Here is an 18,810-nt window from a genome sequence, read left to right as displayed (position 1 = left end):
AATGGCTGCACTTTACCTTTTATCGAGAACAATTCCAGTAATACAGAAATATGACTCCAAGACAAATAACTGCTTTTGATTCAGTTCCAAACTTGTACTGAATCAAAAGCAGTGCTAACATCAAGAAATGAACATGCAAATTCAATCTTTGCTCCCATGCAAAATGGATATGAGTAATAAATTGATTAAAACAAGTGATTGTTAATTTACATGACTATCTAATGAACTGTGGGTACTCTGTCAACAAAAACCTGTCTAACTAACCACAGCAATAATAGTTTTTCCAGTACTTAAAGAAATGGTGAAGAAATAGCTAAGGGTGGAAATTTGAAACCAACTTACTGTTATATTTCTAAGGAACAGGAATTACCCAGTAGATCAAGATGACAAAAAATAACTAGTCACCTTAAAGCAAGCATTCAAAATAAGATCTTCCTCCCACTCAAAATTGCCGATCTGTCCAATAGCAAGTTAATCATCTTTTTTTTTTTTTTTTTTTCCATCACAGAACACCTTGGACAGAATGCTTAATTGTCCAGATTTAAAATCAGAAACATCCAAATCACCCCTGATTGATTAAACCACAAATATCAGCAAACCATTTGTCAAAATTTGGGAAGAGCTAACATCCCATAACAGAACTAGAATAAATCCTCCTACTAGCTTGGGTTCTTCTCTATTGTAGTGATACTACAACATTAATGTCATGGATTACTCATAAAGTGAATGGCATTACTCCACAAGACACTTTGCATGTACATTATATGTATTGTCCTCTATTGCTCAGCTTCTGATGTACATATCGGCAAAATTATATATTGTTCCCACAAGTATAAATGAAGATATATGCAATTGACTGGATTTGTCAACTTTAAAATATTCTGTAGTATATTGCTTTGCCTAAACTCCTAGTAGCACAATTGATATTTTTTATGTTTGATATTGTTGATATTGTTTATGTATAGAATCTGTGTAAGGATCATTGGTGGATAGTAATTTTAAGTCAGGAAAAACTCGAGCAGTGTGCATGCACACATGATTAAGTTGCTATGATTCCTCCCTCCCCGCCAACTTTATGTATTATCAGTATTATCCCTTTTAAACTATTGGAAATTGTCTTTCCTGGTTCACTGGCTGTAGTGGTTTTATGGACTATTTATTTTGTTCTTTTTATTTCTTTATTAGCAAAAAAAAAAATGACAGAAATATATAAGCATGATAGTAATAGTAATAGAGGCATGTGATGCAAGAAAGCAAGCATAGGAGCTTATGTAGCATTAACCAAAAAAAAAAAAAATTCACACAACCATTCCCTCTAAAAGTTTGTCCAGTTCCTCCTTAAATTTATTTAAGCTATCAACTTCAACGACAGATAGAAGTTTGTTCCAGCAATTAACAACCCGCTGGCTAAAGACAAATTTCTACACATATATTCTACAGCTGTCTTTCCTCAATTTGAATTTATGCCCCTTAGGTTTGTAATGTGAGCAAGCAGAAGAATCCCATCAGAATTCAGTGTACTCAACCCATTCAAGGCCTTATACACCTCAATCAGATCATCTCACAGGTGGCTAGTCTCCAGCCTTTGCAGTTTGCAGAACTTAAGCCTCTCTTAGTAAGATGACCCCTTCATTCTCCTCACCAATCTTGTTGCCCTTTTCTGTACACTCTCAAGCAAATCTACATCCTTCCTAAAATGAGGCCTCCAGACCTGTATGCAGTACTCAAAGCATGGCCTGACCATTGCTTTATACCAGGGGTGGCCAACGAGTCGATTGCGGATTTAATTTCAGTTTATCACGACGAATTTTAAATATACAGTCATCCCTCGATTTGTGCACCTTGGGCAATGAAATTTTTGAAATAGTAGATCGTGGTGCATTTTGAAGGAAAAAGTGTATTGCGTCACATATTAAATTGGCCACTCCTGCTTTATACAAAGGGATAATAACCTCCTTTTCCTTGCTAGCAAAATTCCTGTATATTATTGACAAAACCCCATGACCTCCTCTGGCAGCCTGGTTGCATTGCTCAGAAAACTTCATATTCGATTGCACAATTACTCCCAGGTCTTTTTCATTTTCTACCACCCTAAGTGTAGTGCCACACAGTTGGTACGTTTCTCTCTGGTTACTTCTACCCATATGCAGTACTTTGCATTTGTCAATGTTAAACTTCAGTTGCCACTTCTCAGCCCATCTACCCAAATTATCTAGATCCTGTTGCAGTAGCACACTGCCATTACTGTCATTAACAACCCTGCCAACCTTTGTATCATCTGCAAACTTCGACACTAAGCATGATATACCTTCATCAATATCATTGATAAATATACAAAACAACAGCCGGCCCAACACTGAACCCTGTGGGACTCAACTAATAACATTAGTCTACGAAGAGCAGTATCCATTGATTACCACTCTCTGTGTTCTCCCACTCAACCACCCTTTTATCCATTGTAGCAACTTATCCTTAATACCATTCTTCTCCAATTTCTACAGTAGTCTTCCATGTACAAGTGTCAAAAGCTTTCCTGAAATCGAAATTATGTGATATCAAAATTAATTTTTGCATCCAGTTCCTTTGTAACCACATCATAGTATCCAATCAAATTTATCAGACAAGACTTTCCCTTAGCAAACCCATGCTGTGTCTGAATTATTGCTGCAGTCTTGTCTAGATGATCCTGCAATGCATGTTTAACCATTGACTCCATTATTTTACCTAGAACAGAAGTTAAACTAACTGGTCTGTAATTACTCGTGTCACCCTTCGTTCCCCCTTTGTGAATTGGGGACACATTTGCAATCTCCAGTCCATGGGGACTTCCCCTGAGTCCAAGGATGCTCTCATAATTGTGGCTAAGGGTTTGCTTAGTTGCTTTGCTGCATCCTTTAATATAACTGGATAGATCCCATCCACCCAGGAGCTTTTCTTATGTTTAACTTCAACAATTTCTCCTCCACTTTGCTCTCAGTGATTACAAAATCATTAAGCACCCTGTTACAGTTTGATAAACTTCTTGCATTTTCCTCCCTTAATAACTCCTCATGGTTATAAATAAAACTTTTTAAGTTGAATTATGAGTAACTATTTAATTTTCCTTTATTCCTAGGATGCAAGTTATTCCTGAAACTACTTTATTTGCTACATGCTCATCTGATAAAACTGTGAAGGTATGGGATTGTGGAAGGATGGAAGGCCGCAATGTAGCTAATCGGTCTAGACACACATTTAAATTAGGTAATTAGTTCTGCATACCGTACTACAAATCTGTAAATTTTTAATGAATTAATTCATCCAATTTAATAAGTAATTATTGCACAGTGAAATAAATGTCAGAAAAATACGGCAAACATTTCCATATCATTCATTGTGTTTTATTTCTTCCTCTGTTGATCAAAGATTTAAAAGGAATCAGTTTATTGTCTTCAGTTTTTTTTTTTTTTTTGGTTGTTTGTTTCACAATCTAAGATTTCTTCATTTCTAAACATTCAGTTTGCATCTAGGTGGATTTAAAGGATTTTCAGGTTTAACTCATGCCCAACACAAGCAGTTTTATTTCCATTTTTTAATTTATTTATTTTTTTTTTTTCCCTCCATTTGTTCTTTCTGACAAACATTATTTTAACATTATGATTGTATTTCCATTGATAAAGGCCCCGGGTGCCAAGCATTCTGTGACCAAGCGATTTCTGTGCGTTCCAAAAAGCGTTATATCCAACTGCCGTTCCAACTACCGTTCTCTTTATTTATAAATTACTGTAGCATTTTCACACTACAAGAAGTAGGCAAAAGCCCAGAAAGGAAGGCCACCTTTCTGTTTCTATTTCTAACAGTACTAACCAAATAACTCAGCCGCTTGGTCACCTAGTGGCACTTCTCCTGTCTCCCCGTGGCGGGGCCGGAAATCTGGGTGGTAAAGCAAACCCCCAGGACTAAAAGGAGCAAAACATGGAATATGACAATTTCCTCCTGATTAAGACTGCAAATCCAAATCATACGGATTTGCATCAACCTGATATTAACTCTACCAATCCAAAGAAACTGAAGACGGATGCTCCTTGAATTGAACACCCAAGTTTTCTGATTTTTCATTCACTGACAAACCAGCCCTTAGGCAATCTATCACCATTTCTCATTCAAAAATGTCTTGAGAACTTAGCTGGTTCCCCGAAAATGATGAGATGACTAAAATTTGGCGACCTGCTTGTAGAGACCACCAGCTCTAAACACTCTGAGTTTCTACTTAGACTCAACTCATGTGGTGGAATTCTAGTCAAGGTGTCCCCCACATGCCACACTAAATACATCCAAAGGCATAATTTCAGAATGGGACCTAATGAATGTCTCAGAGGAAGAAATTTTTCAGAAACTGGAGGATCAGAAAGTCACACAGGCCAAAATAATCATGATGAAAAAAGATGGTGAGCTAGTTCCAACTCGGAGCATCATACTAACATTCAGCTCACCCAACCTACCTTCGTCATTGAAAGCAGGGTATTTGCATTGTCGCATTCGCCCATATATTCCAAACCCAATAAGATGTTATACGTGTCAGAAATTTGGACAATCACAAACAGTCTGTCGAGGTGACTCAGTATGTCCAAACTGTGGATCGAAAGAGCATACACAAGCTGACTGTAATGCCCAGTCTTCGCTTTGTTCCAACTGTAAAGGCAACCATCCAGTCTTCTCCAAAAATTGTGAACAGTGGAAATACGAGAAAAAAATCCAGAAATACAAATTATAAAAGAAAGTCTCATTCCCAGAAGCACGAAAGCAATTGCAACTACAGATGCTTAGACGTACATATGCCGAAGCCTCTAAAAAATCTCATTCGGTATCAATCCAAACTGATACATCAATTCCACCAAACATCCCCATTTCTGAATGGGCTTGATCCTTGCTCTCTTCTGTACCACAGTCATCAAAGCAACGTATTTAGCAGGGCTAACAACACGCCAGTCACCATACCACCTGCTGCCCATGCAGATCCCGTTAGCAAACAGCCAGTAGACTCCATCTTTATCGATGCCAATAAAATCCCCAGTCAAGATGAAACAAAAACCATTCTGGAGATCCATCCAGAGGATGCAATAGACACAAGATCAGTTTTCTCAAAAAGAGATAAAATTAAAAGTGACTGCGTCAAACAGACAGACTCAGCTCCTCCATCTAAATCTAAGCAATGAACAACGTAGTCCAATGGAATTGCAGAGGCTTGCGTAGCAATATTGATGACATCCAGGAAATAATTAAATTTCATAATCCAGTTGGCATCTGTTTACAGGAGACATTTAACTCCTAAGGTATCTCTCTCGATCAAAAATTATACTCTTTTCAGAGAAGATAGACTGGTTACAAATAAAGCTCATGGTGGGGTTCCTATTCTCATAGGCGCCTCCATAGCCAGGTGGGCAGGAGCAGCAGTGCATAGCACACGCTTCTTGATTAGATCGGGGTTCGAGCCCGTAACCACCAAATACGGAGGATGCAGAATGGTCAGGGAATGACCATCGCATATCCTGGAGCAATATGGCCTTAGTTGCTAATGCTCCTAAAAACCAAATAACAACAACAACAGCTATTCTCATAGATTCGTGAGTCCCTTGCAGATGTATTCCTTTGCAGACCTCTATTGAAGCTGTTGCTATGCGAATAGCAACAGCTTCAATAGAGTCACTATAACACTTGTTTCTATCTATCTGCCACCCAATCAGCCTTGCACTATTCATGAACTTGAAGATTTAATTCTACAGTTGCCAACCCCTTTCTGTTTATTAGGCGACTTCAATGGACACCATCCATTGAAGGGCCCTCCCAATGCAGATGGATGGGGACAACTTATTGAAATGCTCATTGACATTTAAAATGGCAGAATTTAACCATTTTAAATACTGGTTCACCAACTTACATCCATCTCCCAACAGGAACTGTGTCCTCAATAGATCTATCTATCTGCTCTCCGATCCTCTTTCCTTGTATTGAGTGGACAGCTCTGGATGATCCGTTCAACGGTGACCACTATCCACTAATCTGTAAAATTCAAACTTGACACTCTGTGACTTCAGAAAACTGCATGAAATGGAAATTTTCCAAGGCTGATTGGGCAAAATATACTTATCATGTATCCTTTCATAATCAGATCATTGAATCTTGTTTAATTGACATAGTCACCAACCATATCACTAAACAAATCCTAGCAGCTGTGTCTATTGCCATCCCACAGTCACAGTCAAGCTTCCGTAGATCCATAAATTGGTGGAATGAGGACTAAGAGTGCCAAAAAAGAAAAAAACCGAGCCTGGAATATATTCCACAAACATCCTACTACCAATAATCTTATAAATTATAAAAAACTCAGAGCCAAGACTCACCATATCAGGAAGAAAGCAAAAAGAGACTCCTGGGTCCGATTTGCAAATTCAGTTAATAAAAATACAGATTCTAGAATAATATGGAGAAAAATAAAACAACTAAATGGCATATTTCCTCCTCTATCCTCCCCAATTTTCAACTGTAATGGACAGGAGCTGTGTACTCCTGCAGAATTTGCAAATGTTTTAGGCTCTGTATTCTCATAGTGGTCTGCGTCGACTGCATATGATCAGTCATTTCAGAAGATTAAAGCTTCAGCTGAAAAATCTCGATTGAACTTCAAAACCAAATCATGTCTATCATACAATTGGCCTCTTACTATGATTGAACTTCAAGAAACTATATATACCTCAAAGAACAGTGCTGCTGGTCCAGACGGAGTGTATTATATAATGCTTAAACACTTAGATAACAAAGCACTATCCTTGCTGCTGACTTTTTACAATTGTATTTTCACTGAACATTCATTCCCCTCATGCTGGCATCACTTCTATGTACTGGCACTTCCCAAACTAGGGAAAGATCACTCTTTTCCTCACAACTATAGACCTATTTCTCTTACCAGCTGCTTGAGTAAAACCCTGGAAAAAATGATACACTGCCGACTGACCTGGTATCTTGACTCCAAATATCTAATCTCTGAGAGCCAATTTGGTTTCAGGAGAAATCCATCATCCCTGGATCTCATGGTCAAAGCTGAAACGAACATCAGGAATGCGTTTATCCGAAACGAGCATCTCATTATGGTATGCCTTGACATAGAGAAGGCCTTTGACACCACTTGGCATTTTGGCATCTTGAAAGATCTTCATTCCCTTGACCTCAGAGGCCACTTACCATATTTCATACAAAACTTCTTTCAGCATAGAACTTTTCAAGTTCGCTATCAGCAAGTCCTCTCGCAAATCTGTATTCAAGAAGGAGTCCCACAAGGCTCAGTTCTGAGTTCTACCTTTGCAATAAGAATAAATAACATAACCAAATGCATACCCGACCCTGTAAATACATATCTCTATGCCGATGACCTGACTATTTCCAGTTCACAGAATATGAACTTCATCGAAAGGCAACTACAAATCTCTCTTAACAGTATTGAACTATGGGTGACACAGAATGGATACTGACTATCACAACAGAAATATAGTGTCATTCATTTTTGTAACAAATGAAAGATGCATCCTGAACCAGAGCTTCACTTACCGAATCATCCTATATTAGTCATGAAAAGTATTCGCCTCCTCAGCCTGATTTTTGATGGTAAGATTAATTTCTTAGAACATGTCAGATATCTGCGGACTACTTGCCAGAAAAAAAATGAATATACTCAGAGTTCTTTCTTCAACAACATGGGGTGCAGACCACTATACCCTGCTTCATTTGTATAGAACTTTAATTAGGTCTCGTCTTGATTATGGTGCCCCAGTCTATGACTCTGCCAGGGAAAGCGTGCTAACACGCCTTGCACCTATTCAACATTCTGCCCTCAGAATTGCTACAGGAGCATATAGGACATCACCAGTACAAAGCCTTTATATTGAAGCCCGTGAAGTTCCACTCTGTCTCAGAAGAAAGGTGTTACTTCTGAATTATGCAGCTAAAATTCAAAGCGTGCCTATCCACCCAATTTGGCCTATACTTAGTGATCCACAGTTTAAAATTTTCTATAGAAATAAACCCAGTGCAGTTCAGCCTACTGGTATCAGATTACAGGCACTATCAGAAACTTGGAATGTGCATCTCGAAAAAGTCCTCCAAGATCCAACCTGTTCAGTCGCCCCGTGGGCCTATATTAAACCATCCTGCGACAATTACTTCCTAAACTGGGGAAACATTCCCTTTCAAATATCAATATACAACTCCATACTGCTCACAGAGAAAATTATCCTCTTTTTTACATAAATATATACCGATGGATCAAAGTCTGATAGTGGAGTAGGTGCTGCAGCACCATCTCTGTATCACATAGATGGTGCTGCAGCTGAGTTATTTGCCATCAAGCTTGCCCTAGAAAATATTCTCCATCTGTCCATCAAAAAGAGTATATATATGGACTTGCAGAGTACACTTATAGTCTTACAAAACACCTCCTCACCAAAGAATCCTTTAATAAAAACTATAAGATGTATGTTGATACATACTCAGAAATGCCAGTTAGTAGTTATCTTTTGCTGGATCCCAGGCCACACTGGGATATCTGTAAATGAATGTGCAGACTATGCTGCCAAACATCCTTCTAATTCAGATTCATCATGTGCTCTCGTTCCATATGCTGACTACAAATCCAATATACAAAGAATGTATAAGGAACAATGGACACTTATATGGCAAACTAATACAGATAATAAACTCTTTCAAATAAAACCAGATCCGCAGTTATGGGCCTCCAGCTTCCGGGAAAACAGAAAGGAAGAAGTAGTCCTAGCCAGAGCAAGAATTGGTCACAGTCACATTACCCATCTATTTCTCCTCACAGGTAATGATCCTCCTCAGTGTACACACTGCAATACTCCACTCACAATGAAGCACATTCTTGTTGAATGCACCTTATACTCACATGCCAGGCAACTCTCTTTCAGTTTTCTTCCTAATCTTAAAGAATCTTTGAAGCTCTGTAATATCGTAGGTAACGATGCCAACCTCACAGAATTTTTCTCATTTATCATACGGATAAACTTATATGATCGTTTCTGACTGAGGAGTCATCATGAGTATCTTTCACATCGCTGATAGACGCAATATGGCCTGAGCAGCCCTTGCTCCAAAAATAACAACAACAACCATTGAGAAGGTACTACTGATGGTATTTAACAGCCTGGTTCAAAAGCTTCTCTCTACTTCCTTTAGTCTTAGTTGTCTTGTTAAGCATAGCAATCTGACTTGTCAGATCATAGAACCATAGCCACTCAGCCCAGGCCTATGGCAGAATTTAGGGGTTATAAAAATGCTGTATCCTTTAGATTTTGTCATTCACTGATGCCTTGTGCTTCCTGATGAGATGAGGCCCCAGCAGATGCCTTCTTTATATTTCATTTCTTTTCTGTTTTATTTGATTATTTTGGTATCGGATTTTTTAAAAATTTTACATCATTAAAAAGCACCAGCTGGAGAGATGAGAATATCTCAGTAAACCTTGTGTACCTTCATAACTGTCTTCCAAAATTCTTTCTGATTTTAGCACAGTGTAGTATAGTTTGAAATATGTTCACTGTTAAACACATCCCCTCACCCACCTTAACATTGAGTGTGTTCATTATGTCAGAAAAGCTGTTTTTAACTAAAACAAATGTCTCCTAGAAAGTGCTGCTACAACTTATAGCCAGTGGTAATCTCTACTCTGCCAGTTTTGTTTTGAGGGAGTCTGTGCATGGGGGGGGGACACAACCAACAATATGTTATATTAAGGAGCTGTGTATTTAAAATTTTCATCTGTTTACACATCCCACCCTCCAACTTTTACCTCATTTCATCGGTTGCTGCTACAACTTATAGTCAGTAGTAATCTCTACTCTGCCAGTTGTGTTTTGAGGGAGTCTGTGCATGTGTGTGTGTGGGGGGGGGGGGGGCACAACCAACAATATGTTTGTTGGTTGTGTCCTTCTGGGTCGAGGGATTATTTAAATGCTACATTCATCCTTCACCTGCTGAAGTGCCTTGTGTCTTCCCCTTGAAAAGATGAGGCATTGACAGGCAAATTCCTCCTCCGTTCTTTTTCAGATATTTTCGTTTCAGTCTGTGACAGCTTTAGCTAGTCAAGGAGACATGTAATTTTACTCTTTCACTGGCTTTTGCATTATCCTTCTTTTCCTGTTGTTCTTTTTTTCTGTATAAGCAGACTTTGTTTTACTGTTTTAAAAAATTTTAAAATCAAAATTTTTTCCTGTCTTTTCAGTGATTTTTAAGTCACTACAAACAGCATTCTTCAACAAGAATGTTGTTCATAGCGTAATATAGTTTCACCTCTCCCATAAAACTGTAGTTTAGAAAAAATATAGGAGCTATTTAATTAAAAAAAGAAAAAAAAAAATATATATATATATATATATTTTTCCTTTATTTCCAGATGGGCCTGTCAATTGTTTAACAGTTTGTCAGAACCTTCAATCTTTAGCTGCAGCATCTGACAGTGGTAGTCTCCAGGTAATTAGGTATGCAAAGAGAAAAAAGATTTGATCTGGTGTTTTGTTTTTTCTTTCTTTAGTAGGTTATAATTGATATAAGTATAATTTTGACAAATCTTTCCTGAAAAACAACTTTCTTTTTATATGAATTGTGTAAATGTTTTTTCTTCCCCCCCCCCCTCCTTCAGAATAGAATATAGTTCTGTGAAGTCCAATACCTTGTTTGCTACAAAATTAAATATTCAGGAAGATGGTCATATTGTGGATATGAATCACTTTGATACAGGTAAAATGTTTACTGTTTATTATTAATCATTATGAAAGTTTTACTATATAATCTCAGAACAGTTTATGCAATCATTCACGGTTACTTTTTGCACATTATCTGCTTCACATTTGAAAGTAATATTTCTTGTTTCAGTCAGAGTTCATCTAGCATTATATGTTAAAAGCTTCATCCTTATTTATCTTTACATAAATTATTAAACTCACAGCACAACATTGAACATGGGATAACTTTAAGAATATGGTGCCACTTTAACATTTTAAGACATATAATGTAATGGATGTGTTCTACATTTTGTTTACCCTCAGGGGCACAGTAACAAACTAAGAACATGCAAACCACTAAGAAACCTATTGGCCTAATCTGCATTATTCAGATCCTTGAATTACACTGGTTGAAAAAAAAAAATTTTTTTTTTTTTTTTTTTTGCTCCCTGTTAAAATTCAGGGTGATTCTTGTAGATTTGACATTGCAGAATTCAAATCTGGCAACTGTATTGCCGCATGGTTTCACTTTGCTTAGGCATGTACTTAGACATGCATGGCTTAATCTTTGAAACAAGCATATGACTACTGGCAGGATCAACCAGGTAGCATTCACAACAGTCCACGATTGCCCTCTGGCATCACCCCACAATCGTTTCCGACTGTGTCACAGTCAAGGTGTGCCAAGTACGGCACACCACAGTACATTCTCTGAATACTGAGTCTTAAACAGACCTCCCACCAATTTTAAGGGAGAAGGGATTAAAATAAAAAACTAAGTTTATAATAAAAAAGATTTCAGATATTTTAAGAAAATGTTACATACAGTACTAAATATTGAACAATAGAACTGGTAACCTTATTGTATTTTAAGAAAATGTTTATCTGATAACAAAACACTTATTTTATCATTTTCGTCTTTTATAGTTGTCCATTGGTGTCTCCTGTACAAGATTCCAAAAGTAGTCTGCTGCCAACTTATTTGGACTCCATTTTTCCTGTATTTTTTTCCATTTGAGAAATATTTTGGTGAAACCTTTCGCTGGGTTCATCGGAGACCACTTCCAAGTTTTCGGGAAAAAGTCTAAATGGGAATGTAGGAAACAAAGCTTTAACATGTTGCATCCTAACTCTCTATGCTAAAATTAGCTCACCCACAATTTCACTGTAATTTTGTAATTTCTCATTGCCTAAAAAGTTCCAGCAGATGTTTTCGAATGTCTTCCAGGCTCTTATTTCTTTAGCATTTAATTTTTTAGTGAATTCCTCATCTTGGAATTTGAGTTTCAATTGGAGTTTGATTTGAGGACCAACACAAATTTCCTCTTTTATCTTGGCCTCACTGATTCAGGGAAACTTTTGTCTCAAACAGGAAAATCATTCTCCTTTTTTGTCCATCGCTTTCACAAATTTTTTATCAAACCTAGCTTGATGTACAATGGAAGTAAATAGATTTTTGACTTATCCACCAATGTGCTACATTTTTTTGGCCTGGTGTAGTTTCTGAACGGTCTGTCCATTTTTTTTACCCTGTAGTGGAATCCTTCGCTCGGCTGTCCCACTCACATAAAAAGCAGCAGTACAGTGTATCCACCTTGCAACAAAGCTACCACTTTTAGGTTGGCACAGATATTTCATTTGTATTCTTGATAGCATATTTTTTGCAAAAGAACCTGTAAGTTCTCATATATATATTTCCTTCATGTGAACTGCATGGGCCAATGGTATAGCTGGATACTTATTTCCATTATGGATTAAAACTGCTTTCAAACTAACCTTGGATGAATCAGTGAAAAGCCTCCACTGCTCAGGGATGTGCTCCAGATGTAACTTTCATTTGGACATTGTAAACCAAAGCACCATCCACGGAGTAATAGGTTATTATGCTAGATTGCCCCTTCCTATAAAAAGACATCTTGACACCCTTTTCAAGAAGATTCTACTGCTGAAACCATGATCCTAGTAATTAAGCCTTGGTTTTGGAGAGGTCAAAATCCCTCAGTTCTACCTGAGTGATTACATGTGGCTTTGCAGTATCAAAAGTTGTAAAGTCTGGATCTGTACTTGTTCTGGGTTCTGCATCTTCTGGAGATGCCTTTTCTGATCCTGAATGAAAGTCAAGTCCATAAGTTTCTAGTGGCTTTGGCACTGGCATTATATCATTGTGAGGAACCAGTTTTAGCGTAGAGGGTATGTTGGGATACTCTACTTTATGCTTGGATTTCCCAACAAAACCAGAAATATTGGTCATGCAAAAGTAACAATCGTTTATGTAATCTTGAGATTCCCGCCATTTCACTGGAACAGCAAATGCCATCAATTTATGACTACCTCTCATCCAGCCTGTTAATATCCTTGAACATGACCTACAGGAAATATCTGGAGCCCATGCTTTATCTTGATCTCTGACTTTACATCCAAAAGGCTTCGGCTGCGATTTTAATACCACTTCTCTGCAAATGCAGCAAAAGCTCTCAGGCTTATTTCAGAAAGAACGCAACATGTTTCATGTACATTTGAGGTACAATCACATAAGAACACAATTAATAAATTGTGGATTTTTATTTGTAAAAAAATTGCATATTTTTGTACAAGCGCTAATTCCCTAAACTTCACTTTTCAGAGAGCGAGTGGTTCACTTTGTTCACCACTCGCTCTCTGAAACACATACATTTTTTGAAATACTTTATACAGAGCAATAAAAAGTACTGAAGCCTATAACAGCTACAAATTGATCTGTAATAGTGCCACAGAAAAGGTTAGGCTGGGAAAGACAGATTATGAGAAATCTCTGGCAAAGAATGGGGATAAGGAATTCTTCACATAAATGCAAAGAACAGGCGGACAAACTAGATTGGACACTTATGTAATGGATGTTTTTATGTAAACCCCAAACACGAGAGGTATTAGAACCTATAGTACTTAGTACCTTGCTTGGGTTGGAGGTTGAGAAGACGAAAGAAGATATTTGTTGACATTGGACTTTAACTTCTGTAGACTGGAAATACGTATAAAGGAAGGTTGTTCTAGAAAACGGCAGTTGAATGAATAAACGAGCAAGATGAAAAGTTGGTTCTGTGAGTTTGAAGTTGGACAGTAAATGGATGTTGGCTGGTGGCGGCACGTGTTCGGACTGTTTTGAAAGAGAGCGGGAATTATAGAAGCCAATTTCAGAAGAACAGTGCCCATGGAAGTATCTGTAGAAGAGGCATGCAGCAGAAACAGTATGTCTATGAGACAGCGAGTGGAGAGACTCTGTTAGAGATGAATCATTAATTAACCTAACTGCCCTCTTCTGAATGGAATCAAGAAGCCTGAGAGAGGTTTTGGGAGCACCACCCCAGATGTGGGAATAATATTCCATGGCAGGGCGGATTTGCAATTTATACAGAGTGAGCAGCTGTTTGGAAGAAAAGTAACGCCGAGAAACGAAAGAGAAAATCAAGTTTTTTTAGATGCAGAGGAATTGCATTTGTAATGTGCTTGTGCCAAGAGAGATTACAAGTCAGTGTAATCTCCAAAAGAGATATATCATTTTGCCTAGAAATCGGAGTGTTACTAAAGATAAACATAGAAGCAGAAGAATCCTTTTTGCGAGATATAAGACAAGACTGAGTTGTAGAAGGGTTGAAATCAACTAAGTTGTCTTTGCCCCACTGGAGAATTATCTGAAGATCGGCATTTAAGGAATTGGTACCAGATTTTCGAGAAGTTGAAGCTGATTGAGCAGGGCAAGGTTTCTCAAAATGGAAGTAGAATGCAATGTACATTCTACTTCCATTTTACTGGGTGGTGACCCACCTACTACCTTCCTGGGTGGTCATCCACCATGTACTTGTGTATGGAGGTTATACCCAGAATTACTAACAGTCCCACCATCGTGAAGGTGCAAGCAGAGGATTTGCCTGTCACAGACCATCCGGACTTCGCCGAAATTGGGTCCACTTGACTTGAGTGTCACCCAAATATCAGTTCCATCAGCGTTTTAGACTCTCAGGTAGCAAGTACAATGTCTGTGACATACTGTGAGACAGTATTAGATACCCCAGCTGATGTTGCAGATGAACTCAACAATTACTTTGCATCAATATTTACAGAAGAAAAAAGCCTTTATGGCAAAGAGAAATTATGGGAGTGAAGTTGAAAAATATCTAATTAATGATATTGAAATTTCACATGATTATTTAATGAAAAAACTTTCGAGCCTACATGCCAGTAAGGCTCCTAGGGTTGATGGCATATACCCTATAATCTTAAGTGGGGGGGCAGCATGTGAGTGCATTGAACCATTGAAGCTAATTATGAGAGCATAACTAGACTCAGGGGAGATAAAGTTGAAATTGGAAAAGTGCCAGTGTATCTCCAATACAGAAGGGCGGTTCTAAGATTGAAGTGGGAAATTACTGACCTGTCAATCTAACTTCAGTAGTAGGGAAAATCATGGAGATAATGATCAAGGGTAGAATTCAGGATCATTTAGACAGAAATGAATTTTGAAGGATACACAGCATAGTTTTGTAAAGGGAAAATCATGTTTAACAAATCTGGTTAGCTATTTTGACAGGATTACTCATGAGCTGGATTTAGAGAATAATTTTGGCACTGTTTATTTAGGTTTCAGCAAAGCATTTGACTCAGTCCCACATGGGCAGTTACTTTATAAGCTGGAACAGGTTGGAATCACAGGGAAAATCTTTAGATGGACAGCAGGGTGGCTTAAGGGCAAAAGGCAGAGGTTGGTAATAAATGGTTATTCCTCAGATTGGGTTAATGTAAGAAGTGGGATTCCCCAAGGATCATTCTTGTGACCACTGTTTTGTTTTTGATTTTCATAAATGACATCGAAGAAGGGATAGAGGGTGTGATATCTAAATTTGCAGATGATGTAAAGATTCGTAGAGTAGTTAATGATCACCTCCAAGCAGCAGAGTTTCTTCAGAGTGACCTAAATAGACTTCGGGGATGGTCAGAAAAGTGGCAGCTAAGCTTTAATCCAGTTATGTGTAAGGTCTTACATCTGGAGAACAGCAACCCCAAAATAACTTATATACTTGATGGAGTTGAACTAAAGCTGGTAGTGGAGGAAAGGGACTTGGGTATGATGATATGGTCAGACATGAAGTTTGCTGAGCATTGTAGGCAGATTGCAAGGAAGGCCCATGGTGTCCTATCGATGACTTATCGAACATTTGCTAGTAGAGTCAAGGGCGTCATAATCCCATTATATAAGGCTATTGTTAGACTACTTGAAATACTGTGTGCACCTAAAGAAAGACATTGAGCTTCTTGAAAATGTCCAAAGACTGGTAACTTGCCTGGTGAGATCGGCAAAAGGGCATCCATATGAGGAAAGAAAGACTTCATTGAAAGACTTTGAATATGTGAGTTCCATCACTTGGAAACTAGGCACCTTAGAGGATACTTGATTGAGGTGTTTAAGGCTCTGAGAGGCATAAGTAAAATGAACGAGGACAAAATTGTTACGGTTATAAATAATTCTAGAACTAGGGGCCATTAATTAAAGTTACGGGGAGAGATGTTTAGACTGAATTGCAGGAAGTTTGATTTTAGCTAGTGAGTTTTAAATTGCTGGAATAAGTCACCTACGTGGGTGGTAGACGCTGACAGTTTGGGAAAATTCAAAGATCAGCTGGATAGTTACCTGTGGGAGGAGGGAAACACATAGGTTGTCTATTTTTTTATTTAATTTATTTTTTATTAATATTATTTTTTCTTTTTCTTTTTTTTTTTTTTTTGTTGGCTGATGCAGCATAAGCCTTAGGCTTCCTTGCACCATATGGTCCTTACCAATACTAAGTTTCACCATTTTTCCTGAAATACACTCACACAGTTTAAAAAATACACTTGGAAAAACAAACAAAAAAAAATGCTTGCTTGGTACTGAACCCACTCATGTATACAGTATGCCAATTAAATAACAAGACTGATGCTACTACAAAAAAAGAGAATAACACTAACGACAAAGTAAGGTTATATATTTTCTAAGTACAGGCTGGCCTCGATTAACGCGATTAATTCGTCCCACAAGCGCATCGCGCAAAATGGAAACGCGTTAATCGAATATGATAATCAATAGGAAAAATTATAATTGGTCCTTGACCTTCTGGAATGTCCATAAAGAATTTTAAAAATAACTTTTTAACTGTATACAATGTAAAAGATAATGAAAATAATTATGGAATTAAATGTTTATTGCATAAAACAACGGTTCCCAAATTGTGTGCCGTGGAATATTTTAAATTTTCGAGGGAAACACAGTGATACTTGACATCTGTCGGACACCTCGCAAACTACTAGCTCGAGGTAGTTCACAGTTTCAACATTTCTTATTAAGTTGTTTGGACCTAACTACTAAACGGAACTGTTAGGTATTTCTTTTGGTCTGGGTGCGCCTTGAAAAAAATTACTGAGACACTAAGGGCGCCGTGAACCGAGAAAGTTTGGGAACCTCTGACATAAAATACACAATGAAGAAATGACTGTTGCGGAAATATTTGAACAACGTTGACTTTCTCTTTTCATCAATCAATTTCCGATAGCTGACAACAATCTTCTCTGGGCCCTGGCGAAATAAATATCGCAGAAAACCTCAAACCTTTTGTTGGAGGTTCTCTACGATACGAAAGATTTCATCTAATTCTTTTACCGTTATCTCCTTTGCGGTAACATTTTCATCTGGCTCATTTAAAAATTTGAATTTTTATGCAAGTGTGCATTAACTTTATTAGCAGGAGACAAACAAGTAACACGTCTTCTTCCAATGGTTGATGGAACACACCGAAACGGGCAGCAGGCAAACGTTTGTTTATTGACCGTATGACTCACGGTAAGCTTAACGCGCGATTCAAATCTTTTTCAACTATCGCATCAAAAAAAAAAAAAAGATCGCGTTAACTGGAAATTTGCATCGTGTAAAGTGAAAAGTGGTATAATTTTTCAAATAGCGTTAACTGAAAATTGCGTTAATCGAACTCATGTTATGCGAGGCCTGGCTGTAATCCCCTCTGATGTGTACACACTGTTACATCTTTTATACAAGTTTTGAAAATGCTTCTAGAACTCCTTCTGGTACCGCTTTCAGCTGGACAATCACTGCAGCCTGGATGTCCTCATCGTCCTGTATCGCATTCCTTTCGTGGCTGTTTTGATTTTGGGGAACAAAAAGTAATCTGTGGGAGCCAAATCCACAGAATATGGTGGTATTCAATGCCTGGAATTGATTTTTTTCCAAAAACACTCGATGCAACACTCGACTCTCTTTTCTCATTGCTTGAATCAGCTCAACGAATGCCGTACAAAACAGGAACAAATTTTTCTCTTACCCATATCTTTAGAATTTCTTGTACAGATTCCTTATTGCTACCGATCATCTCAGCAAGCAACCTCTTTGAAATTGATCTGTCTTCAGTCTCAATTTTCCTAACCTTTGTGACAATCTACAGTGTTCGAACAGAGATCAGTCGGCCAGGTCGGGGATCATCCTCTAATGACTCACGTCCTTTATGAAAACAAGAAAGCCATTCAAACACTCTTGATCATGACAAACATTCATCAGTATAAACTTTTTTTAAATCATCAAAAGTTTCTGTAGCACTTTTTCCCAATTTACAATAAAATTTGATAACTGCTCTTTGCTCCATTTTCAATTTTCTGATGACATGTACAAAACTACTATTACCCTTTCCATCATAAATCATGAACTACTGACCAGACAAGTTTCAACATGCACTCGTTGGAAAGAGCACACTGTAGCGGATCTAATCGTGTACTATTTTGGCCTCTACCATTAATACTAAACTCAGAGTGCATGCAGTCTTTTTATTTAATTGGCGCGCTGTGTATACCCATAGTGAAGTTTCTAGAAGGGTTACAATTTTTCTAAAGAACTCCAATAAAAGTTCTATAACCTTCTAAAAACATCTCTACCTTTCTTCTGCACGTAATAATATTCTAGAATGTTCTGGAACCATCTTGAACATTGTAGAAGCTCCTGAATGCTCTAGAAATCTCTGAATGTTAT

At 37.8% G+C, this 18,810-nt stretch overlaps 1 protein-coding gene across 1 annotated transcript in view; it reads left to right on the top strand.

The window, feature by feature from the left end:
• The window catches only part of Vps15 (vacuolar protein sorting 15), a 316,929-nt gene that overhangs the window by 262,470 nt on the left and 35,649 nt on the right, over nucleotides 1-18,810 (top strand). Inside the window, exons 29-31 of the mRNA XM_090374029.1 lie at nucleotides 3,116-3,243; nucleotides 10,442-10,526; nucleotides 10,688-10,785. Coding sequence (XP_090230155.1) covers nucleotides 3,116-3,243; nucleotides 10,442-10,526; nucleotides 10,688-10,785 — 311 coding nt within the window. The remainder of the gene's footprint in view (nucleotides 1-3,115; nucleotides 3,244-10,441; nucleotides 10,527-10,687; nucleotides 10,786-18,810) is intronic.

This window comes from Mastigoproctus giganteus, chromosome 5, assembly GCF_048544385.1.
Source record: "Mastigoproctus giganteus isolate SK-2022 chromosome 5, ASM4854438v1, whole genome shotgun sequence".
In the NCBI taxonomy this organism is placed as follows: Eukaryota; Metazoa; Arthropoda; class Arachnida; order Uropygi; family Thelyphonidae; genus Mastigoproctus; species Mastigoproctus giganteus.
Note: the sequence above shows the minus strand (reverse complement) of the source record. Positions and strands in the feature narration are given on the sequence as shown.